Source organism: Cololabis saira, chromosome 9 (genome assembly GCF_033807715.1).
Source record: "Cololabis saira isolate AMF1-May2022 chromosome 9, fColSai1.1, whole genome shotgun sequence".
Taxonomy (NCBI): Eukaryota; Metazoa; Chordata; class Actinopteri; order Beloniformes; family Belonidae; genus Cololabis; species Cololabis saira.
Genome location: NC_084595.1, coordinates 26,916,346 through 26,942,353, shown reverse-complemented (window position 1 = coordinate 26,942,353; position 26,008 = coordinate 26,916,346). Strand labels below are relative to the sequence as shown.

The window sequence follows — 26,008 nt, the reverse complement described above, 5'->3', positions numbered from 1 at the left end:
AAGAAAATAAGCAGAGTGATAGTTGCAGTCTTGAATCCATGGGAAACCCTTAGAGTTTCATCCAAAAGTCCTCGATGAATCTGGAAGTAGTTTTTACTTTCGGTTATCTAGCTTTATGACGAGCAAAACACTCATACAGCTAGATAACCAAAGATAACAACCCACTCCCCAGTCTTCAGCAATAATCCACATGGATATGTCATCTGCGTGGGCTCCAAGTTCCCATCTCTCTCAACTCACACATACTTGGCAAAGTCATCAGTGAGGTTGTTTTTTTTTTTTTTCATCACACTTATATTCCCTTTTCTGTGGCTGTTGAGGGTCACTATAGCACAGCCCAAACTGTTTAACACCCAGTGTAAAAGGCGACAGAAAAAAAGGATTATATATTCCCAATGTTAATGTCAAATTCACTTGACATTAACCAGTATTACTGAGTTGAAGCAGGCCTTGAAAATCGCGGTGAGGTGCAGTCATCCTTGCAGAGGGGCCTTCATTTGCAATGCAAATAGCCTCAATCCCACAAAGGGTTCTTTCGCCTCTATTAAGTCGTTGTGGCAGTAGCAATAGATATCCTGTGAGGCCGGCGGAGAAGAAACACGGCAAAGCAGGGGGAAAATCCGGTTTCCTGTGGAAAGTGCAATAACGGCACAGGGAATTACGATGCAAATGCTTCGGATTATGAAGACAAGATTTTTTCTTTTTCTTTTTCGGAAAGAAAGTGGCAAGGCGTCCGTTTGTATCCACCATGTAGGTTAAGAATGGAGAGATAAAAAGCGATGACTCTGAGGTCTCAGGGTCCGTTCTGTATGCTGCATGGTCGATCTCTCTGAAAGCAGTGGGGAGGAGGGGGGGGATAAGGGGCCATCCCCGAAGGATAAGGGGCTGGGGGTGGCCAAAATATCAACCAACCCCGGTGAGGTCAAAGGCCTCCGACCACGACTGTAACTACGGTGATGTCATGAAAATTTGTAAATGCGCACTGCTTTCAATGCACAATTTTCCTCCATCCATCGCACAGATCTGTTTGGAGTGAATCCGCCTCGCAGCCAGCATAGTCCGCACGCCTCCTCTCACACACGGACGTGAATGGATGGCCGGGAAACGTGTTTTTTTTCCTTTTTTCTTCTTTTATCACAAAGTGGGAACGATTCATATGGCTTTTCGTGGAGGATGTGAGCAGACATAGTACCTATTAAACCAGAGAAATGAAAGCACTCACTGACGGGAGCATCCTGGAGCTGCCTGAGCGCCACCGCGTCTGCTCTATTCACGGTGCTTAATATTCGCAATGCCATGATCTCCGTTTGCTCTCAGATCTCCGGCTCGCCTGATGATATGCAACTGTAGGAGTTCAATTGTGCTCTCGTGCTCGATTTTGTCTCGAAAATCCTTTTATAGCCTCTTGTGGTTTTAAGCCATTGTCGCATCCCGATGGGCAGCTTATAATGCTGCTCGAATAGGCGATGTCGCCCCACATAAACCCCCGGCGCTCTACGGTGCGGATGCGAAATCCGCTCACCTTTCTGCAGAAATGTAAGTAGTTGACCGTCGGCTCGGCACATATAGCCCATGGGTCAAAAATATAAAATCTTTTGCAACTGAGTCAACAATAACAAGGGGACATGTGATGGATCATGCGCAGGAGCATGCAGCTGCAGGTACCGAGTGCGTTTAAGGTGCCTTGTGCACACTTTGATTCCGCTCTGACCATGAAACGAGCCTAATTCTATAGGGGGAAAAGTTAGCTCCAAAGAATGATGGACTCGGTTTTTCTAATGATGCGTCTGCGTAGGACCAATAATTAAAGAATCACATGCGATGACAAAATAATGATCTTATTGTTTGCGTATGGCTTGATGAGAGTTTTTTTCTATCTCTCCGCAGGTGTTCTGTACACTTGCTACAGTTATACCTGGCCAACAGCTTTACTCTCTCTGGTAGGAGGGGCAAAGCGGAGCTGGTTTAATGAACAAATGCATACACAAGGCCTGAGCGTTTCCTCAAAGGGTTGCTATGCGCACCATTCTGCTCCCTTACATTTTAACAATCTCAGCTATTGGATCCATTTGCCCACATTTTCGTTTATCGGTTCCACTATATACCTTACATAGAACATATGCCAGAAGTGAGCATCTTAAGTGTGTTAAAACATCATCACTGTGCTGTGGAGAACACTCAAGATTCTCCACGCACGCAAAGGCTTTTTCTTTATGTATTAGAATGCACTGCGCATTTTCCCCATCATCCTGGACCCCTTTCTGTAAAACTGCTAGACCGCCTTTGATCATTAAGAACAACAGTACATCGTTCACCTGATTAGGATAAAAGAGGCTTCAGGATGGGCCTCCGACACAGAGGCCATGCTTTAATTACAGCGCATCATTTCCTTAAACGCACAGGATGCTGATCCTTTGGGAAATAAAACATTTTCATATTCTTATATTATAAGTTAAAGTTATGATACCAAATAAGAAAAAAAAATCCGACAGATGCCACATGAGTTTCTGGTATTCTTGGCATAAGTGGTTAACATTACCGTTAATATAACTAATACTGTACAACCAGAGTTTTGTTTTAAGCGACTGCTTGAGGGTTCTGTTAACGTTTGTACCTTCAAATTAAAGACTAACCTTTACTCCTCCATCCTATCACGTCAAAGGATTTAGAATAACTTTCAAACTGTATGATTTGATTCTGAAAAAAGTGCGTCTTCTTCATTCATCCCACTTGTGACAGTTCACACCCTGCTGAAGTCAGTGTATTGGAATAGACCTTTGTCTGGCTTTTTCATAGCACTTTATATAACATCAGTATTAACAAGCTGTTCTTTTTAAATAAGGAAATAATGCACACACGTGTCTCAAAACCCCTGATAGAAAAAAAAACTCTGAAGGTATCTCTCTGAAGAAGGTTAAACACAGTAAGGGAAGAAGATAGATGAAAATATATAATTCTTCTTAAGTCAAGTAAATCATCACTACTGAAGCGTCCCTTGTGAAATCTCTTAAATCCAAGTGCTCTTATTCAAAAGTGAACGATAGCGCAGAAACTTCTCAATTCTTCCGAAATGACTGGAGTCTCCCCATGAAAACTCTTTGCCCAATCATAGCAAAACAGCAAGACTATGCACTTCCTATATCCATGCCCTTATACGTTTAACATTTGAAGCTGAAGCACACAGGGACAAAAGTTCCACTTACTTCCTGAGGACGAGTCAAATCACTGCAAGCTTCCCGGGCGACAGAAGAACAGCCAAGTCCGTGCACGGCGTCAAACACATGGCTGTGCGTTTCCCTGAAAACATCCCAGCCGTGTTATTCGGTTGGACTTTAAAATTGCCGCTATAGCACTTTGTTAGGCTGCATTAGGCGTGCTACAGCTGCTCTGTGCAAAGCATGAGCGTATTCCAGGCACATGACAGACGAAGACAAGAGGGAGGGATGGGGAAAGGGAGCGAGAGAGAGAGAGAGAGGGAGAGACACAACTTTCCCATAACGTCTACAAGCAGCAGATTGAAAGGTGCGTGCACAGTTGAGCTCTCAGAGTGTGCAAGTTTTTCTTCTTCTTTTTTTTTCTGTTGATGCTGGGGTCGGATGAGGAGGGAGGGGGTGATGATGATGAGGATGAGGAGGGGGTACTGGTGGTGGTGGGCGGGTGGGGGGTGGGGGTGGGGGGTAAAGTCCATCCTTCTGTGTCAGGAAAGGACGTGCTCTGAAATTCAAACAAGTTCCCTCGGTTCTTTTGTTGCGCGCACGAACTGAGGCAGCATTGTTCGCGGTCTGGCGTGGACCTCTCCCTCCTCTTTTTCCTGACCAGGTTGCGAAGTGAGCCTCGCAGTTGGGCGGTAATGAATTTGCTGCAGGCGCTTGGCTAACACGCTTTGACAAACGGAACGCATTTGCCGTTTTTCCAGACAGAGGGGAAATGATTTGCTACATGCAATCCCCAAACTAAGTCTAGAATGAGGTCAAGAAAAAAAAAAAGGGGGGGGGGGGGGGGGCATTAAAACTTTGCTCAAAATGTATTGATTGGTTCTGTGTGTACGGAAGTACACTTATGAATCCCCATTACCCCCATAGCCGTCCCCCAAAAAGCGGTAATCTTATTTATAAGACCCGCACAAGCACGCACCCCCTCCGAAATTGAACACTCACACACAGAAAGTGAAGACAGACAGAAAGAGAGAGAAGAGAAAAACGAGAAAGATGAGAGACATCTTTCTCACAAAAGACATTTTTCACACAAAAAAAAGTTCAAATGAGGTGACCTAGTTGTGAGTAACCTGCAAGCAGTCCGTGTGCTCGTGCACTTTTCTTGCGGGAAGGGGAACACACTTTTAGCTTTGGTCACTAAAATTATTTCCTTTTTCATATAAACATGTTCTAAAGGCATTATTGCACCATAATAGCACTTCTTCAGATCAAAACTCCATGCTCCATGTTTTAATTTTTTTTTATTTAAAAAAAAAAGAAGAAGAATCAAATGAGCAAAGACAGCAAGTGCGCCCAGCATCCTTTCTCGTTTATCCCATACACCTCCCATCCCACCCCTTGCCTAATTGCTGGCGTATCCATTAGCGTCTTCCGGATTGAGGATTTAGTTTAACGACGAGGGCACGTTCAATGACGTAGACAAGCATATTGGCTACGTGCAGCCATATTTAAATACATCAAGGCAATTAGCGCATCAAAATATGCAAATCCCTCTTACTACATAGTCCGCCCGGCCGCAGTCGGAGTAATTTCCCCCCTCGGTCTGTTCACGGCTGTTTGATTGCCGTTTTGAAAGCCTGCATAGCATTGTTTGTTCTACCAAGAAGCTGCCTAAAAACAAGCGGGACAGAAGGGAGAAATGGAGAGAAGGGGAACCGCGGCTCCTGCGTGGAAAACCGCCCATGCGTAATGAGACGACCCGCTCCGCCATTCTCAATTCCCCGACGCCGTTGGCTGTGGTGTGCGTATTATTTTTAATGTTGATGCATATTCAGAGAGTAGATTTACATGCCATAATTATGTATTACCTCTTAATCCAACCTATTTTTTACGTCATCTTGGATATAATATTAATTATTGCGTATCATGTTTCAGCGATGACATTCACCGTCTTAAGTTTCGCGTAAAAAATAATGCGTAATATTGTGACTATAGGGTAATAATAATTGTGGTGTCTCAATCCAGATTTTCTTTAATGTGAGGGAAATAATCGCCGGTGTGTGCAGCATGCATGAACAAAGAGCTCCCTGGTGAGTAAACAATAGAGGAGATTCAGATAGAGAAGGAGGCGTTTTATAGACAGGATATGGCACACTTGTAACGAGAAAACTCTGTGAGTGGGGGGAAAAAACCTAATAACCAAATGTCCCATGCCCAGTTTGTGAAATTCCGTGACGCAGCGTTGACATTTAAACTGCAATTGCTCAGACTGTCTCCTCTGTGTCCGTGCACGCGCGTAAAGATGCCATGGAGAGCGCGTGAATGTAAATGCAATACTTTTGGAGAAATGGTCCAACGTGATGGTCACATATGGACAATTTATGTTGATTAAATCAAATCTGTTTTTTTTTATTCCTTTATTTCTTTCATTTTACAAAATCGTATTATTTCTGTTCAAAGTCTTCACACGGAAAACAAGTCAGAAATCAAAAACGTGCCAACTCACCTCCTATTAAAACTCCACCGGAGCTCCTGATATTAACTCGCTGTTGGCTACAGTCGACTCATAACTTGATAGGACGTTTTCCAGGAGTGCAAACTTTTCCTGCTGAGGGCAGAGCAGATGCAGTCCCTACAGGCTGCTCCCCTCGTCATTGAACCTTGCTCTTAAACTGCTCGCTGCTCAACATCAGTGGCCAGACTGGCTCACGTAAACCTATTGAAAGCTACAGGATGCTGTTACTCCACCTATACTGGACCCCTCACTGTAAAAATGCAATCATATTTGCTTGTTTCTTGATTTTTTAATATGTTTTTTTTTAGTGTTACATTATTCAAAGGACTCTACATGGGCGTTTTAATCATGATCTGTTGTATCGCTGTGTTTCATCACTGGTACACCTGTAATGTATTTCCAGCCTTTTTGACTCTCTTGAACAAAATCAACCAATATTCTCGTGAACATTGGTTATCTTTTATTTCATCTATTTGGGTCGAGCTGAGTTTTTCACAGATTAAAGGACAAATTTAGAACATTTATCAAAAAAATAAAAAAAATACAACGCTTAAAAAAAATCTAACAAGCAAAAAAAAACATCGGACCACCGACTTGTTACTGAAAAAAATAGTCTATTGTGTATTTCGTTAGCCTGAAGGCAGATGGTCAATATTTTCAGGATAAAGCAAATTAAGTCGTTGCTCATTTTATATGATAGATGCTAAAATAGATTTAGGTCCGTGTTGGAGTCAGTGAGTTCAGATTTTGTAATGGTACTTGGAAAAGAAACCAAACGATGCTTATTCGAATCGCATGTGATTCCTTCTGTCCTGTTTGATGCAACCTTCCAAACCGCCTGCGCGAGAGAAGGATAGATGTCGAAGAGATGACACAAGAGTCTTGAAAAAAGGGACAGAAATGAACCTTAATTACCATTTTTATTCACTGATGCTTTAACAAACCCAACAAAAAACAAAATCTTTAGTTTGTCATTTCTAAAGTCGCGGGGAAATACATGGGATGGTGTTGGCCAGTTTGTTCAAGACTAGTTTTAAAACAAGAAAAACAGCGTGTAAATCCCTTACAGTTCCCATCTTTTTCTAATTTTTGGCCAGATATGCGTCTGTGATGCAGTTTTTTTTCATTATGAAAGTCTGACATGGCTCTGGAAACGGTTTTCTGTAATTATGTTGTTGTAATGAAACAGCCCACGATAAAAAAAAAATCTATGTTTGTAGAGTGGTTATCCGTTTTTCACTTTTTTAGAAGGATAAAAGCTAGAATTGATAATAATATTACTAATAATTATTATTGACCTATTTGTTGGCGGCTAAGATACAGAAGGTCTTTGCAAGGGCATCTTATTGTGTAGATTCCCGTGTTATGTTAACTGAACAACCATGAAACTTACTGCATTATACCCCAGTGACGCGTTTTTAAGATTTTAAATTTCGGGTGGACAACTGTAACGCCTAAATTATGGTTCCGCGTTAAAACGACGCAGAGCCTATGCCGTAGGCTACGGCGGCGACGCGCAGCGTAAGGTGCGTGTCGCCGCGTACTCTACGGCGTAGGCTCTGCGTTGGCGTGACGCGGAACCATATATCAGCCTTAAGGCATTTCTACACGAAGGGTAAGTTGTTGTCGTGAAAACGACTAAACGGCGTCATCATGTGGTGGATGTGGAGAATGCAGCCCAGTCCACGGTGAGTGGAGGAGCATGCAGCTGTTCAGTGGCTCACCGAATTCACCTTTAATAATTCATATACACCAGCAAGATTTCACATGAACGTACACGCTTAGTTATAGCTAATGCATTTCTACGGAAAGCCCAGTGCCGGCCTAACAAATGCGACAAATTGCAGTTTAAAATGGACTGAAAGTGACTGCTTTTTTCCCCGGCGGGGGGACGGGGTACACTAGGGCTTAATTTTTTTCCTTGATCTACTTTGATTTAAAAGAAATATATATGTATATATAATTATTTCTATGCGCATTGAGTTGCTTATTTATTTTACTCGTATTATAACTTTGGATTCAGACAGATTTGAATGCGATCGCTTGCCAGCTTTTGGATACATTCAACTGAGTTATTTTACACCAACAGGACCTTTTTAGGAACCGTAAAATCCATCATTTATTGCACATGTTTCAATAATGATGTAAAAAGTGTATTTTTATTTCCTTACCTGATAAGGTATTTCCCTCTAAGGTTCTCACCCGTGACATATTATGTGATATTTGAAATGAATGATTTAAGAACCAAAAAAATATTGCAAAAAACGCATCTAGATTAAACCTCCTGCTGGGATATTATCGAAATAAAAGATGAAGAAGGATTAAAGTGACTGTTGAGGAACGTAGACGCAGATCCCGTACCTGTCTCAGTCACTGAACAAAATGCGTCACATAGCCGAATTTCCTGATCTATCGATTCTGTAAAGATAATGAGGCCAAAAACAAAATGATTAATATTTCAACCTACTGTTGTAGTTTTTTGTTATCTTTGATTATGTGGACATTCATTTTAGTAACACCTTTTTTTCCCCCTACTCAAATCCTCAAATGCAATGTTCTTTAATTAATAAAACAATGCTCAGCATGTGTTGCGTCGTCGTGCTTCTTCCACACACCAAATGACATTTTCGTTTTGTAAGTGTAAAGATGTGAAAATTTGGAAGCAAATGAAAAACTGGAGTCTGCTGGTTATTTTTGAGCAAATTACAAGACTAAAATGTAATGAAAACCAAGCCTATAAAAATTAGTCACATGCAATCAAAATTTAGGTTTTGATTAAAGATTTGGTTAAATTGAAGTCACCCCAAAACAATATTCCATATTCTTCTTTTTTAAAGCTTTGATTGAAAAGGAGAGCAAGATGTGAAACAGCAAATTTAAGAAACACGTGGTTTCGACAAGGGACGCGTGGATTTGGCTGTTAAAGTTAATAAATAGATAAATAAATGAAAGGCTTTCGTGGAACACGGGGGGTGAACATTTAAGACATCATACACATTTTTAATGTCACAATGGCCTAAAGAGTGACAGAAAAACTCAGGTAGCCCAGTCAGTTTTTTTTTTTTTTTTTTTTGCGTCTTGGCGACGTCATCGTCTAATATAGGTTTAACTATTATAGCTGATGAAGCCCATCTTATTTCCGAAGTCAAAAATGCGTTACCCAGCGCCATTTAGGTTTAATATGCACATCCTGTTGTAAAGCTATAGCGTCCAAAACAGGGTTTCTCTTCCTTTGAAGCAGACATTTCGACAGGAATGTTACAAGGAAACCAGAGTAACAAATTGAAGTCAAGCAGTGGATTATAATGAACCAGAAAACCTTTCTTTGTCTGTCTCTTGTGTTTTTTTGTCAGGAACAAGTTAGTCCCATATAACAGGCCTGGATTATGTGTGTGATGATTGTATTTTCAAGACTTTTGAACCAAAGTTCACTGAGATGCACTCATAAAAGCATTTATTTTTGTTTTTAAATGATAAAAACCTTTACCTTAAATGTCAACTCAATGTCTTTGGAACGAATATTTTTGTTAAAAATGCCAGATTTGTTATAATGTCAAAAATTTGACATAGTAATTTCAATTTCATATTTCAATGTCCTGCATTTTACATTGATTTGGAAAGAAACTGCTAAAATGTCATGCAGTGACTTGTATTTTTAGAGGAATTTCATGCTGATATGTGTATTTTTTCTTTTCCTTTCTTTATGCGTAATTGTGGTATGAAAGTAATCAGCATTTTGGGATGTACTGTGTATGGAAACAAGTCGAACACAATGAAACCACACCGAGTCACATCAGTATAACCAAGAAAGCCAGCAACTTTACTGAAATCTCTGCAAAATACAAATAGCCTTTCCCTCCAGAGAAGCCTTTTATTTCATCTCCATACGTTTTCACTACATACAGCTGAATCAAGGCCCTTGAATTACAGAGATGTGATTTAATTCAACACCATCTTAGTCTCGAGTGGCGACAAAGGCCAGCTTATGCCGCTGAAAGCCGCTCTTGCTTTCCAGAAAACATTAGTTCCAAACTTTCCCCATTTACAGGTTTTTTAACAAGCTACATTGATACTACAAACTGACTTTTGAAGTATTTTAACATATATTGTTTTTAAATGTCAGATTTTAAGCACAACTTAAATAAACCGCAAACACAGTGGAGCAACAAAGATTCCCAATGAAGCAAATGTATGTTATTACACATGGCTGTACAGATTGATGCTTTCCCCTTTGCACTGCAAGTGGCTAATCAAAAGATCCACTGAGGTATTGCCTCAGTCAATTTTGAGGTACCGACATTTTGAAAATGAAAAGTAATGGCTTCTAATCTGATAGACACAAAGCAAACATAAAATGGAAAGAAAGACAAGTTTTCTCTTTTGGTAAAGTGTGAAATTAATGTCCAGACTTTCCCATTTGAACTGTTAACACTGAAATAAGTGGATTAAATTCAGTGAGCAGATGAAATTGTGTGAAATGTGGTTTGATGAAGTGGACAAGAAGCATTTGTCACATAATAGGCCTGAATGATTCTTTTGATTCAGAGCAAAAAAAAAAAGAAAAGTCAATAAAATACATGCAACACACAGGGAGACAAATGAGTGACAAAACAGGTAAATTACTGCGGTCGTCATGGACAGTGAAGCTTGGAAGCTTGAAAGCTACATTTGACTGCGATTGAAATGTCAAAAACAGCTGTAAATTTGAGCAAATTCTTTTATTATCTTGTTTCAATGCTTGCAAAAACCATAAATGTATGTGAAAATAAAAGTTGATTTTACAACACAGAAAATGCCACTGGCTTTGGTTTCTCCACACTTACTGCCTGAAACATCATGTTCATTTTATTTATTTTTTCTCAACCTTTTTGTACTGAAGTTTAAAAAATAAAAGAGAGAACACCATTACAGAGGCTCTGCCCCGTTCGACTACACAGACTGTATACAGTAACAACATTGTGAACCTGCATGAAATATGCACATAGAAATATTATAACACATAAGTGACAACAGATACGGGAGTGGGAGGCAGAGAGATATGTGGCTAGTTTTATCGTTTAAAAATGAGAAAATAAAAACAACAATTCATCTAAAATAAACAATTGTGCTTCTCCCATACCAGCATGATCAGTTTCGTCCTCTTGCATCTCCGACTGAACTTTCAGTGACATGATATGGAGCGCCTTTTCGACCGGAACATGAGCACATGACACAGAATTGAATTAGGCCGAAATGATCAGCAATAATTTATCACAATGCACTTGCAAAATTGCATTACATGAATATGATATCAAAGAAAATTGCACATTTTAGATGAGTGAGTGCAACATCTTGAACACAAACGGAGACTGCGGAAGATGGAAACTCAAAAAAATTTGAAAAATATGATCCACGAGATTAATTTGGTTAAATTTGGTTGTTTAGATGCATAATGAAACGTCTGATGCATAAACATGCATTCCAGACTGAGGGTCAGCTGCATTTCTTCATCAGCTTGACAACCCTGCGCATCATGCCTTATTATTTATTTCTGTGTCATCTCATGTTCCAGTCTCGTGACATTTTCCACAAGCAGGTTGTTTTTCATTCAGGCCCGTCTCTTTCTGTGTCACACCAATCCTGGTAATGCTTCCCAGCTGGTTTTTTTGTTGTTGTTGTTTTAAAGTTAGTCTAAATACACCCCTGAACAGCACTGTCAGAGTTCAAATTAAACAAACCAGACAACATGTGCAACTGCACATAAAAACTCCACTAAGAAACCAACAAAAATCATTATTATATATATTTATATATTAGAAAGCTATACACAAGCATGTTAATTTCACAGATGTTTTTTTTTGTTTAAAGATTCTTAATATTACCATTATTATATATAATTAGAAATACACGTTTAAAAACAAACCTCTACAAAGATAAAACAGTTCAGCAAAGCATTGGATCTCAGTCTGTTTTTCATGGCTTGGGGCTCTGCAGCCCTGTCATTTCCCCTCTGGGTGAACTATCCATCTCTTAATTAGCAAAGCTATGAAAAAACACATTCTGGCTTATAGAAACTACAAAAAGCCACAAAAATGCTTTGCATTGTATTCCTTTCATATGAAAATATAAGCAAGTGTATCGTACAATTGTTTTTTTTTTCTTTTTTGTTTATCAATACTGAGAAGTTAATACTAGATCCAGAGTTATCTTGATTACACCAACGCAGCTCTCAGATCAAATGGTGGTCCTCACTCCGTTCTTTAAGAGGAGCGTTATAATCATCAAAGGTGCCACGCAACTAGCATCGGGGTCGCCTGTTTACCTGTACAATCCTTCAAATGTTGCATAATAGCTTTTCATTTCGTGAGTTAATAAATCTTGAAATGTCTGGCAACTTTTGAGCCCTGCCCTTCCCCCGCCCTTAACCCACTATTTACATAAATACGTTGAACCTGCAACATGACATCATCTAATGTTAACACACATTTTTGCAAGGGAGAACTGCGGAGAAGGTAAAATAGTAGCAATGAAACTGATACTGTACACACGTACGGTTTGTCCAACTCAAGTGCGAAAGGTGTTTTCCGGTCGGACACACTCACTCTCACGGAAATATGGAAATGTTTTTTTTTTGTTTTTTTTCTTTCTTTTTTGTATCACTGAAATATCGCTGAGGCAAATTTTAAGTAAGTTTTTTTGAGACAAAGTACCTGACTAATTTTTTTTATTTGCTGATATGCATATCTGTACACATACACGCGTGTAAAGATAAACGCATACGTGATTCTTTTTATCCACACACAGTACAATTTATGCATAGTTCCCCAACAAAAACACCCTAAAATCCCTTCCCAACCAACAGCCGCCCTCCCAAAACCCCGTTGTAACACCCCACTGGTTTATATAATGTCAATATGTATAGCACACGCACACACTCAGCCAAGAAAAAAAAGGGAAAATAAAAAAAGGAAAAAGAAATTACAAACATTTTTTTTGTTGAAAAGGGTTGTCCCTTTTTCTTTCCTTCAGCATTACAGAAAAAAAGGAGAGAGTCCAATGGGGTTGGGTGGTGATTGACATCTAGCGAGAGGAGGAGGAGAAGGGGGGAGCTGACTTTGGGGCACCGCAATGCTGCATTGTCGACGGCTCCGGGTAACTTGGGGCTCTGCCGGGGTAGAGGACAGGGCAATCATGTCGCCCATCCTTCTGAAAGGCGGACCCGCTTGATGGAGGGACTCTCGCGCTCGTCCAGGGCAGGCCGGGTCAGTCCCAGAGGCGAGTGGAACTCATTCCTGTGCTCATCGCGGTCGCTGCCCTCGTGGGAGCTGCTACAACTGCTCAGGCTATCAACAGGGGAGCGTCCCGAGTCCTGGCGGGACGGGGGGTTCTGGGGAGGTGGCACCCCACCACCGTAGCCCCCCGGTGTGCTGCTGGTGCGATCTCTAGGAGGAGAAACAGGTTCGGACTTGATGTGCAGGCTTTGAGCAGAGGGCAGGGAGAGATTTGAACCCTGACATAAGTGAGAGCTAGAGCAATTTCTGTTGGAAGGAAAGGAAACGCAAGGTGTTACAGAGTTACAGAGCAAGAGACAAAGTGATTTTAAAGTCAGTGTATTGCTCACAAACATGCAAGCAGGCCCGCATACACACACATGTGAAATCAAGGTGTCATTTATGTTGGGCCTTGCAAGTGAAGACTGAGAATAGTGAAGGAGTCTGAGGTTTCTTAGTGTGGCATCTCAAACAATGATCTCTGTTAATAATCCATGTGTTATCATGCATTTCCCAACAACATCTCAAAGAAAGTTGAGTGCTCTCACCCTAGCTGGCCAAGGGCTGAATGTTGCATGTTCTGAAGGTGTTGTTGTTGCCACCCACTCATCGAGCCAAGGTGCAGGGAGCTGCCACTGTTGAAGCCAGACAGCGAGGACAGGTCTGCACTGCTCAGGGAATATTCTGTGCAACAAACAAGTGGAGGGAAGAAAAGGAGGATGTAGGTCACAGAGGTTCAAAGTTGCACAGAGGAAATGCTGCTGTGACTGCAAGTTTTTTCTTTGCCAGTGAATGGGACAACAGCGCCATCTGGTGCTACAAAACTGCATATCAATGAAAATTTAGAGGAATTTTTGCAATGCAGCACAGACACCTGTAATTAGACTAAATTATTATTTCTATATCAGCATATCTAAACATTTAATTTGAGTAAAAAAATAAAGAAATTGAGATAATAGTTATTTGGCTTAACAATATAAAGATAATAATGTTGTAAATGAAAAAAGAAAAGTAATATTAATAATACCTACCGGTACCGTAAGAAGTAGAGATGGCAGATGGGTAACCTCCCATGCCTTGTCCAGGTAGAGTGGGCGTTGCTACTGATACCACGGGGGTAGCCAGTGACTGAGCGGACTGAGAGTTGTTTATTCTCTGGTTCTGTGACAGGAATGAAAGACATGGAGAAAAAGCAAGAGAATGGAAAGACTTGAGAACATGGTATCAACTCAACAAAGAAACAAAACCTGCAATAAAACAAGATATTTTATGAATTTGTTGTAACGTCTTTCAAATATCCAGCACAAGGAGAACGACTGAGACCAACTTTAAGGACAATTTATTACTTGACATGTGGCCTGAGTGAGCCCTGCCAATCTCGTAATTCAAAACTGTTTTTCTGGATGCCCACAGTCGCTATAGTAACAATATTGGTTTCCATGGTAGTGCATGGTAGCAAAGGCAAGGCAAGGCATGGGAAAGCCTTATTGGAAGTGAAAGGAGAGTTGTTTAGAGAACAAGGGAGGTTTGACCTAAAATTAAAGCATAGTATTTTATTGCCCTGAATTTTCAAAATGGCCAGAAATAAAAACCATGTCTTCTTCCTTTTGACATAATATTATACAAGCTGGTATAAAGATAAAAGTAAAAGTGGGGACGAGATAGAGCACGGGGAGAAAAGAGAAGAGCCTGCTTTTACGCCCGTCGGCCACTGGGTGGCACTGTGGTCCTTCACAAAATGTCACTATGGCAACAATGGAGCCATCAGCAGAGTCAGCAACAATGAAGGCAAAGTTGGTCTGAAGAATGGACTGTTTTTCTAAAAAAGAAAAAAAAAAACACTGCTTCGCTATAATTATCTGTGTAGTGGAAGCAAAATCTGACACAAATTAAGGGTTTAGACTCAGGTCACTGCAAGGCTTTTATTTATACAAGGTACATGCTTTCCAGAGCAACCTAACTAGTTTATTTTTAGATAGCCTGAACGTTTCCCATTCTTTAGACCCATTTGGGGTTGTTCCAGGTTCTAAATTTAAGTGGCAATCTGACTTACCAATAGCAGATCAACATCCTCAGACTGATGGCATTAAAAAGGGAGGGTAATAAATTTAAATTAGTGAGTATGAGTAGGCATATAAAAGGAGCGCTTAGGCGTGGATCTAAGGATGGGACTACTTTAGGATTGAGGCAACTTAACCAAAATTAATGGGAAAAGAGGATGCTAAAAACTATTGCAACTCCACTAACTTAATAAACTATGTTTTAAAAGAAATGAATCAAGAAACACCAGACCAGAGCCAAAATATTTAAACTATACACCTGAAAAGATATATATGACGCTCTATCAGACTTGGATGAAGAGCAGATTTTAAAGAAATGTCAAGTTTATCACAGACATAACTTTATCAATCCAAGTCTGATGGAGGAGACAAGAGCAGCATAAAAAGAAATAAGCAAGGAATAAGCAAAAAAAAACAACCTTTGCAGGTCAGAAGCTATGCAACATGAGAAAGTAGATGAGAAAAAGAAAGATGGGAACATGAATTAAGGTTTCAGAGATTACTCACGATTGAGGGCATGTTGTTCTTGGCGCCAGGGGGGATGAGCACACGTAAGTCAGGTTTGCGGTTGTTCATGCCGAGGTTCATGGGTGGAGGAGACTTAGCCTGCATGTTCTTGTTCATTCCGCCTGGAGAAACCAGCAGACCAGGCGAGTTGCGGTGGTTCCCATATCCATTTCCTGCGAGAACAAAGAAATATGCAGCAAACCATTAACTACACCAAGATTCCTGAGTTTAAATCAAAAGACTCAGGTAAGTGTCATTACACCCGCTTCAAAAGTTAAACCAGTGACAGTGAAGTCTAATTAAGAACTGCAGGAACCGGTTTTCCCCTTATACTTGTTTCTGTCTGTTTTTCACTTTCCTCCGACAGAAATGATATTAGCACACTTATATGTATCATATACGAGGACGCGTCGAACCAGTGCACACTGGCAGAGCACATACTCAAACATAGGTATGTTTGTTAGGAAGTTATACCAAAAAGATTTAATGAAATAATAAAAATGAAAAAATAATCTTCTGCGTCTGTCACTGTCAATGGAGGCTACATACAGTATGAACAGCTGCTGAATCTTGTAAAAACATCTAATTAATTGTAGCAAGTCAACGGAGGGATGGGGCAGATCATTTGGCCATCAAAGATTCAGATTCTGTGGTTCTTTTTTAACAAAACCCCTGCCTTGGTGATGTCAACAAATGTACAGACGCCTGCAGGCCCAGAAGCAACACCCAAATGCCAGTGGGGCGAAATCCTTTCGAGATCATTAAGAAAACTGAAAGTAGAGCTACAGAGTTCGTTTCAAACCCAGTCCTGTGAGCTGTTTTTCCCCTTTACTTCTCCTTCCTTCTTCCAAGGAGTAGAACACAGGGCACCGTGTGGACGTTCCCACTTGAAAGACGGGCAGGAATTATACGTTAGACATAAATGAATTTCCTAATCATATAGTCCGGGGGAAAATGAGTCGCAGATGTCTTCCTAGGCAATTTCCCTTGCTGATCTTTGTTTAATTTGAGAGCGAGGTTTTTGTTGTTTGGAAATGAAAAGTCTCAAAAGCTCAATTTGAACAATCTGAAGAGTAAACGACCGCTAGCGGTGAGAGAAAATGAGGCCCACAGAAAACGAGAAAAAAATTGTGCAACACCGCTGGTGTGTGTGTTTGTGTCATTACTGGCACTTGCCAGTAATGACACAAAGTGCAGGCATGGTATAAGCTGTTATAAGCTGCTGTTAACAATGACAGTAGTAACATGGATTTTTTCGTGTCTTTAAATGTTATCTTATAGAGGTCAGCGTGTCCATGAATCTAATCAAGCATTATTTTCTTTCACATTAGTACGTTAGGAAAGTGCAACTCTGAGACTTGCTGCATGTGTGCTTGTACACAAGCCATGCATACGGATGTGCACGTGTTTTTGTATTGGACCCTCTTAGTTCCAACGTCATTCTCACATTAGCAAAGATGCAGCTGCCTCTTCAGTTTCGCTGCTTTCTCATTCACATGGCTGGCCCTTTGTGAGACTGAGTGGGTGCATGTGGAGATAGATGAATGACACCTCACACTCTCACTGAACACACACACACACACACACACACACACACACACACACACACACACACACACACACACACACACACACACACACACACACACACACACACACACACACACACACTTTAGCATAACCCATACACATACTTTAGTAAATAACCCAGCAGGAAGTACATCATTGTTTCTGCACAGATGAATAAAAAAAACACTGAGCTACATAGAGACATTAATGCACACTTTAGACAAGATGACACAGACTTCATCTCGGTGACAGTTAATCAGACATCTGTGCATTGATACCCTGTAGAGATGGCTGCAGTCCAGTCAATTATATGCTAGATGACTATAATCATGAGTGGCACACACCAGTCCTTAAGCACTTCAAAAGTAAAATCACAGGCCAATTACACTAATAAAGCAAAAACTGTGACTCAAATCTGTCTATGCTGTAGCGCGATCACCCTGACGTTCGGATGCCTGCTTTCAATAGAGTCTCAACCGCTACGTCAGCAGAAGACACGGCACCCAGAGTTCATTCCCATTTTCCCCTCCTTGTGCTACTTTGCAAGAGTCTAATCTGTGGCGCAGGATGGCATCGACTGTTTAAAGGAAGTATCAAAATTAAATGCGGCTCGGCGTGTAGTCTTCTTTGCTGCTATGTAAAAACTCAAAACACTGATAACAACATCTGATCTGAGATTCAGATAAACAGCGTTATGCTCTCTGTGAAGTGTGGGGGGATGGCTAAGGTCAATTCTGGTTTGTTGCACCGTTAGCTGGGGTATTTCGGGACGCGTGTGTTTGACAAGGCCCCCCTAGAGTCTTCATCCTCTCTTTCTTTCCCTCTTGCACACATCACACACACACACACAAAGGAGGGGTGTGGTTAAACTCATGTACATTTTACTGTTACTGAACAAATTTCTGATGTCCTGTTGTGGTCTAACAGGCGTGCTCCGTTCTATTCCCCAAACACACACACTCTTCCGTTGCGGTTTGGCCAAATGTGCATTCAACCCTGAATTCTCCAACTGAACTAAGGCACCACGTTCACACTCACAACTTGTACAGTTGGTGCTGCCAAGCCTGAGGTGGATATTGTCTAATCCCTCGAACACAATTTTTTTTTTGTCAGTTGCTATATACGTGCTTTTAAACCTGTATTTAAAGTGAGTTTGACCAGAGAAGGCTGACCGATGTTGGTACTCATTCAAGGTAGTAATTGGTGTGTGACAAAGGTGAGAGGTGACAGGAGATTCTCATTAACTCCTCACAGAGCTTTGGCGACGAGCATGGATGACAGCTACTTAATTGCGTAAATTGCGCTGGATAGGTTTTCACAAGTTGGGGCCTTGTTCTAGAGCTGCGTTCCCCAGCTCGCTCTCTGGAAAGCACCGTCTCTCTTGCTGCTTCATACCCTCACCTCGCTATACTGCATAAATAAGCAAACATGCACGTGTGCGTACACTTTCTATTTCCATGATCTATTTCCATGAGAAGACATGATGACTAAGCCTTTCAGTGGCTTACCCCATTTACACTAGAATTACCTGGGGACCTTTTGTGATTTTGAATATACCCCCACATCTGGGTTTCATGAGGCACGTTTGCACAGCATTAAAAGGGAAGAAAATCAGGGTTTTTTTAAACTTAATTTAAAGGCCAAAACTCAAGGATGAACCACGTGACTGAAACGCGCTCCTTCTGCTAAGAAAAAGAGATGTCTTTGCAGAAGGAGTCACAAAAGAGACATGCACAAGGCATTTCCAATGTTACTTCGGTCACGCCAGTAAAGAAATATGCCACGGGCAGGCAGTCGCTTATAAATGACCTTATCCAAACTTATACTGGAGACAGCAGCATCAATCTAGCACCCTTTGTCGTGCCTTTGTGGCTGAGCCGGCTCGCGATGATGAAGCTAGAGGAACATCGTTAAAATGGCTGACCAGTTTGCATGAACACTTCCATCTGTGTTCTCCCACTGTTTCTCCACGGCACACATGGTTCCACCATCAGCGGATATTTATCACTGGAGTCCCCCCTCCAAACACTCTTTTCTACCCCCCACCCTCCGAACCCCCCGTCCCACCAGATGAAATTTAAGAGGGCACTGAATGGAATCTTTCAGTTTCCACATGACTCTTTCTCCACGTTGTGTTTTTCACGGCTGCTGAGCGACACACAGCACTCACAGAGCGCCTCTGTTCCCTCAGCGCTGTGACACAAAGGCTACATTTGAAGCATGTGCTGCTAAAAGCGCCGTCAATGGAACACACGCCGCAACAAACGGTCCTGTTGTGTGTGGGATGGGTGACCAGACAGAGAGTCCAGGCGGTGACCCCATGTGACGGAGCCTAAGGGGCAAGACAAGGCTGCCCAGCTGTGCCCGTTTGATTCCCCCCGTCGCTTTTTTTTTTTTTTTTTTTCACAAACAACGCTATGTACCGTCTGTAAAATTGAACCCTTTAAAAGGGAGTCTCTCTGCCATAAACCTGCGCTTGACATGTCCTCGGGGGCAAACCCCTGGACAAACAACAGCTAACACAAACTATTTTTGACACATGTTTCTCCAATGTGCCTTGTTCCACTCTGCACAGGATCATTATGGCATGGTGCACCATTTCAAACAATGAATACATTTGTTGGTTAGACAATTACTTAAATGGCCTCTGAGGAACAGACAAAAAAACTGAACTGCTCAGTCCAAAATCCTGCAGTACCGGTTGTGCAATCCGCTGCTTCTGTGTACAATGCAATTTTACTTCTGTTTTCCCCCCACTTGTTCTATCATTTTATTGCTGAAAGCAGGCAGGATGTCTCACAGCCGAGGCACTGAGCAAATATTCCCAGATGAACTCCACAACCACTAACTTCAACACATCATGGATGAAATCTCCACTTGGGTTTGGGTTAGTGTTAGTCATGCATTTTATGGCCCCAAGTGGGTGAGTGGATGCCATGTATGTGTGTGTGTGTGTGCGTGTGCGTCTGCTTGCAGACTTCTGCGTGGCGTGTGAGAAGAGGAGCCCATTCTTACCAGCACTGGTGCCTGCGCCAGTGGTGAGGTCAGCACCCATGAGGCCACCTGTAAGATGAAATAACGAGCAAAGCAAAAGAGAGAAAACCATTAGAGGATAGACACCCACATCAAACCTATTCTGCCTCCTGTCTCTCACTCGCTTTAATCACAATAAGCGGCGTGTGTCAGTACATCATGGTGCACTGATACCAGGGGTAACAGGGCTTCCCACTCAGACCTTAAGATGCTGAGCAACTGCACAATGAGTGCATACATTAAGCCGCCGTCCAAGAAAAATTACACTTTATTATTTTTAAAACATGTGAGGTGGAGGAGAGGGAGCGTCCAGATCGTGTGCGGTTTGCAGTGGATTTCGCAAGCGCCAGAACTCATATTTAGTTTACGCTGGCGCTTCTAGCATCCCGTTGTAATGACAGGGTGAGGGCGCGGGTAACAGCCTTGAGACCAGAGGGACAGAAAAAGGACTTTGGACAACAATAACAAACCAACAGGCCCAATTTGCTTATGTCATCAGCAAGCCAGTGCTTATATGGTCAGACATCCCGCATGTAGAAACTCACACTAAATATGTCCAATTTGGGGCTGGGATTTAATATTTTCTTACATCATCTTACAAAACATGGAATATGTGAATATACAATATGTGGGAGGGCACCGCTCTGGATTTGTTCACTGACTTTAGGTGGAACATTGTGGGTAGCTGTCATGAATTAAATCACACATTTGATGTGTCTGTGTCTATTAGCATGACAGACAGGTACACGCACAGTGAGGAGTTGGACAGATGGGATAACAGCATGCTCATGAGCGTGTGAGTGCATGTGAAGCCCTACCTGTGTTACCTGCACTGGGGGGTCTGTGTGTCACTCCAGGAGACATGCTGTTTCTTTGTAGGCCATGGTGCGCCAGTGGCAACAGATTGTGGTTGCCTAGGGATCCGCCGGGATGGCTGTAGATTAGATTGTTCTGGTTGCTAACGGGAATGGATACGGGCATGTCATAGTTCGATGGGGGCACAGCCTGCTGAGAAAAAGATAGGAAAAAAAGAAAAGACGGAACTGTGATTAGACTAAAGATAACAACAGAATTAGAAAACAGAAAAAGACAAACAGGAGATGGAGTGAGGAGGTGGACACAGAGAGCAAAAGATGGTGCAGGACCACTCCAGCAACACAAAGGAATGATGGTGTTGCTGAAACATTTAAGACAAAAAACAAAGACAGAGAGAGCAAAGTTCAAACGGAAAAATGATAAACAAAACAAAATGGCAAATGACAGTAGAGGAAGCAAAAAACATAAATAAAAAAACAGCAAAAAACAAAAAGGAAACTCTTTTCAGGTTCTCATGTTCACCAGCTTATACGTGCCGGTAATTATTTATCATTCTAACTTTATCTACAATAGCTTGATCACTGTGATGGTCAACCTTTCAGGGTAAGAAGGTTTGCCCAAGAAATAAATGCTTGGTGCTCAGGTCGTTATATCTATGCGTCTGGAAATGTTTATGACAAATAAGAGGGGAAAAAAGAGTCTGGTTCACTGGGAATGAACTAGTGGCTGCCTGATTCTCCCAAAGTGCTAAAAGATCCTTTCACCTGTCTTCACGTCCATCACATACTTCAAGTATTCTTATATAAATATATATATATATACATATATATATATATATATACATATATATAAATATATATATATATATATATATATATATATATATATATATATATATATATATATATATATATATATATATATATATATATATATATACATACACATATATGAATTAAATCATATATTTAATATGTAGGCTTTCATTGTGAGCCTACATATGTATCTTTGAGACTAAGAAACTGAAAACAATTAGAAATGATTTATTTTTCTGTCACATGGCACTAATACAAAATGTTTTAAAAGCTAGATGCAGATCAGTAAGTAGTCTCATCAGGAACGGGAGTCAAGCGAATCTGTCAGCCTCAGGCATCTAGTTTGTCATATTTATTGTGTCACTTGGCAAAGGGGCTTAACCTTGGGAGTGCCCTGGAAGTGGTTGATCCAGCATGTTAGTTTTAGGAAGTAGAAAATAGGGCCCTAAATTACTGCCATGTGTCTCGGAGCCGTGGAGGGAGTGCATCAGAGAGATCATCAGCCCGGCTTACGTGGAAATGGGCTGCATGCCTTAGCGCTGCTTCCACTTCAACAATTTTCCCCATTTGCTAATGCTCTTTTAGCAGGCCAAATATTATTTCAACATACAAAGACGGTTACTTCAGCCATATTTCATTGTGAGCCTCTGTACATTTTGCTTTGACTGCAACTAAGCGGAGAAGTGGGCTAGCCAAAACCAGTGGGTGCTTTCTTCTGTGACCAGTGAAAATCAGTCTCCAGTTCTATTTTATTTGCCCCCACCCACCCTCTAATTTCTTCCCTCCATCATTCCTTGTAGGCGTTTTTAAATTTCACGATTGCCGTTGCAATTTTCTCTACGTAGTGGAAGCTGTCTGCGTGTGCACATTTGCGTGTACGTGCGGCCTGCTGCTGGGTGTAAGGGCCCCAGTTTGTAAGCTGTCTTTTAACTGGTGCCATCCTTCCTGTTTTCATTCATCTTCCTCCTGTGCCTTCCCCACAGTCTCCCCCAACAGTCCCCTGCAATCCAGAGGCCCAGTGCTTGGCAGCCACCCTGACCACACACTGAACTGCCACTTGTTGTGTGCAGTCCACCTCCCCCACCCCACCCCAGCTCCCCATCCCAACCCAGCTCCAATCCCAAACCCACCCCACTTCAACTCACCAAGCCCTGCCTTATGTCTAACCACAAAGCCTTTCTGCTCCACGTGGCTGAGAAACTTCTGTTCTCCTCTGACTTATCAAGTGTGGAATTATCTCTTCCTCTGTAAAGCCAGAGCACTAACTATCCCAATATGGTTCCTTAGAAGGAAGTCTCTATTTTGTGGTTTCTTCAAAATTATTTTGTAGTAGTAACAATACATAATATGACACATGTGCTTTGACATGTGTATCCACTAATAGACCGGGCTACTGAAGACTTGGCCTTCAATTATTTGGTTAAAGGGGAGAGAAGGAGTTTTGAGAGATGTGGAGACGTGCTGGAGTGCAAACGCCTGCTGCTGTTTCATCACCATGGCATCTGCCCCCGATGTTACGGGACACTGAGCGCTGCAGTTTGGTGCAGGAAAAGGACAAGCACATGCAGACCACACCTCCGCTGAGAGTCAAACAAGGCATTATGGGTAGCACAGCTTCAAGGTAGGAACCGGGTAAGGTTAGAATTTGTAACGAAAGAAAGGCCTGCAATCAATATGGGATAAAATCCCTGCTAGTCATGGTTACAGTTCTGTCAGATTAAAGGACGGTTCCCCAAAAGTAAGCAAACAGAATCAAAGAACTGTAATTTCTTTTTTGCGAGTACACACTATAATCTCACTTTGCGCTCACTCTCACTCGTACTTTGTGAAATTAGTTGAGTGGCAAACAATTGTGGTTAGCCGGGTTAGCTCAACACTTGCCAGCAAGGATCTTGTTAGCTCTCTGAGGAGGCGGCACAGTGCTCACCCAGTACTTACAGGTATATTATGAGTTTTTATCATGTGATCAAACTCCTCGTTAATCTGTTTGTATTTCTCCTCAGTGCGTGGGGTGAGGATGAGAGCAGACTCGAGCTCCGGGCTCTCGCCGCCCTTGTTCTCCTTCTTGCTCAATGCCTGCCAGGTCCCGACAACAACAGAAAAAAGGATGGAAGACACACACACACACGAAGGGATGGATGGGTGGTAGGACCAGATGACAAGGAGACAAGGATGAGGTGACAAAACGCATGGGAGGGGGAAGAGAAAGAGAGGAAAGAAGGTGAGAGGAAGGCTCTGGGTTCAACAAAAAGTACTTACACACAGTCTCTGTCTGCTGATCATCAGATCAATGTCCTCGTTTATTTTCCTGTACTTGTCCTCGGACTCGGGGCTGTGGCCAACCGAGTCGTCTGCGTCGGGGTCTGGGCTGTCACAGCCGTTTAGGCCCTTCTTTCTCAATGTCTGCAAACAGAGTTGTACAATATAGTTGAAGGGGTTTTGGGCTCGGAAAACAAAAACCCAGCTGAAAGGTTTGGAGGGGGAAATGATAATGAAGTATGAGGTGGTACTTTAGAATCCAGCTGTGTAAAACACAAGTCCAATCAAAAGATCTGCCGCTTGAGTTATATCAAATGCATGATTTACATATTAGAATAAGGAATTAGATCTGTTTTTGTTAAATTGTTTCATAAAAGACTTACATTTTTTTTTACTCACTCTAATCTCTGTCAGGATGAAGTGACACAAGGCTGCACCTTGTGCTTTGTGAACAAGCATGTGCAGCTAAACATACGAGATGGTACGAATGACGTAATCACATCCAACGGCAAGACGTAACAAACAGTCACAGTTTTGAACAAATGAAAACGCAAGGGACCTTAAAATCCAGTCAGGACAAAACAGGCTGCGTGACTTGGGTTTTTGTGCTATTACACAAGGCAGTTTCTGCTTTGGCCACCTGATGGCCACCTGCCCCCATTAGACTGGGCAGAAAATATCAGCAAAGCACACACTGTGCACTCGCTCACCACTCCCTGAAGCCTAATGAGAGACGCAGACAAAGAGCACTTCAAACAGGGAGAGGGAGAGCTGCATCTGTCCTTCTTTTAAAACACCGTTGACAACCTTAACAACAGGGATACGTTTCAGAGTACATTACTCCGTGTGATAGCGCCAGGGTATGTTTGCTTGAGCAAGTGCGTGTAACGATAGGTGCTGTGTTCATTTGCCTCGCAAAGTGAGAGACAAAGACGGAGCGGGAGAGAAGAAAAAGTACAGTAGCTGACAGTTAGAGATCTCATCAAAGACACCCCCTCCTCCTACTCTTCTCCACACCCCACACCCCCACCCCTTCTCCTCCTGGCTTTAATAAAGGGAGATTAGTCTACAGGAGGAATATCACGGGCCTGCTCCTGTCTGTGCAGTCGTCGCTTCACACTGCGCTCCGACTTTCATCTGAAGCTCCATATCAGACAGACGTAATTAAATTTACTTTAGCACACCCTGTATTTGATGCTGATCGAGTGTGTGTGGCTGCATGTGTGTGTGTGTGTGTGTGTGTGTGTGGGAGGGGAAAGAGGGGAATGAGTCTGTGTTTGCGTGTGCATGTGTGGGTGTGTGTGAGTGGGCGTTAGACTCAAGAAAAAAGAGAGAGCGAACAAGCAGGAGAAAGGAGGAAGATAGATGCTGAGATAAGTTAATCTCAGTGAACTTCTTCCTCTCATTTGTTTGTTTCTGTCAGTTCTCACTCAGAAGAGATAGGAGTGCAAGCTACTCCATCACAAACAGCGGCAGAAGTGACAGGGAGCGATCTGCTTGCTTAGAAAACAAATAAAAATCCAGTCATCTCTCATGTCAGCACAACAAAGGCCTGTTTTGAGTGGTTTTAGTGAACTTAGAGGGCCTCTTTTGTGTGTGTGTGTGATAACTGTTTGATTCCTGACGCGTCTCAAGGCGAGGCAGTTACTGTAAGTGTGTCAACATTTGGTGGCTCTCCCTTTCTTCCTCTGAATCCTCATTTGGGCCCTAGAGTGGAAATCTGGAATTCTGAATTTGAAAGTGTCTCTCACATCTTTGACAGTCTTCAGGAAATCACACCAAACAAATCAACTAAGGCGATGCGCGAGAGCCGACTTCCAACAGACATTCAGTGAATCAGGCGCTCTTGCTCTTCTAGAGGAGGATGAGTCAAAAGAACAAAAGGGTTGCAGAGGTTTAACATGCTGTCTTTTTTGGCAAAGGCATAAGATGTAAAAAGTTTGCTGTTTCTTTTGCATAGCTCCATCCTGGCCTTGGTGATGCATCATATCGAACTGACAGGAGCTGGCCTTTCTCAGTTCACGCGTAG

General features: G+C 42.0%; 1 protein-coding gene and 1 long non-coding RNA gene across 22 annotated transcripts in view; both read right to left on the bottom strand.

The window, feature by feature from the left end:
• LOC133451031 (uncharacterized) overlaps positions 1-3,524 on the bottom strand; it is a 40,060-nt gene extending 36,536 nt beyond the window's left edge. Inside the window, exon 1 of the long non-coding RNA XR_009783142.1 lies at positions 3,204-3,524. This is a non-coding gene — a long non-coding RNA (uncharacterized LOC133451031). The remainder of the gene's footprint in view (positions 1-3,203) is intronic.
• Positions 3,525-9,463: 5,939 nt separating this feature from the next.
• Positions 9,464-26,008, bottom strand: part of mef2cb (myocyte enhancer factor 2cb) — a 75,975-nt gene continuing 59,430 nt past the window's right edge. For 2 of the 21 annotated variants that reach the window (XM_061728986.1, XM_061728987.1), the window contains 9 exons: positions 23,980-24,123; positions 23,659-23,796; positions 20,908-21,097; positions 20,072-20,119; positions 15,488-15,660; positions 14,974-14,997; positions 13,952-14,081; positions 13,469-13,604; positions 9,464-13,187 (listed from right to left, as the gene is read on the bottom strand). In XM_061728986.1, coding sequence (XP_061584970.1) covers positions 12,839-13,187; positions 13,469-13,604; positions 13,952-14,081; positions 14,974-14,997; positions 15,488-15,660; positions 20,072-20,119; positions 20,908-21,097; positions 23,659-23,796; positions 23,980-24,123 — 1,332 coding nt within the window. In that variant the 3' untranslated portion in view covers positions 9,464-12,838. The remainder of the gene's footprint in view (positions 13,188-13,468; positions 13,605-13,951; positions 14,082-14,973; positions 14,998-15,487; positions 15,661-20,071; positions 20,120-20,907; positions 21,098-23,658; positions 23,797-23,979; positions 24,124-26,008) is intronic. The other 19 variants (XM_061728989.1, XM_061728988.1, XM_061729001.1 and 16 more) reach the window with 19 other exon arrangements.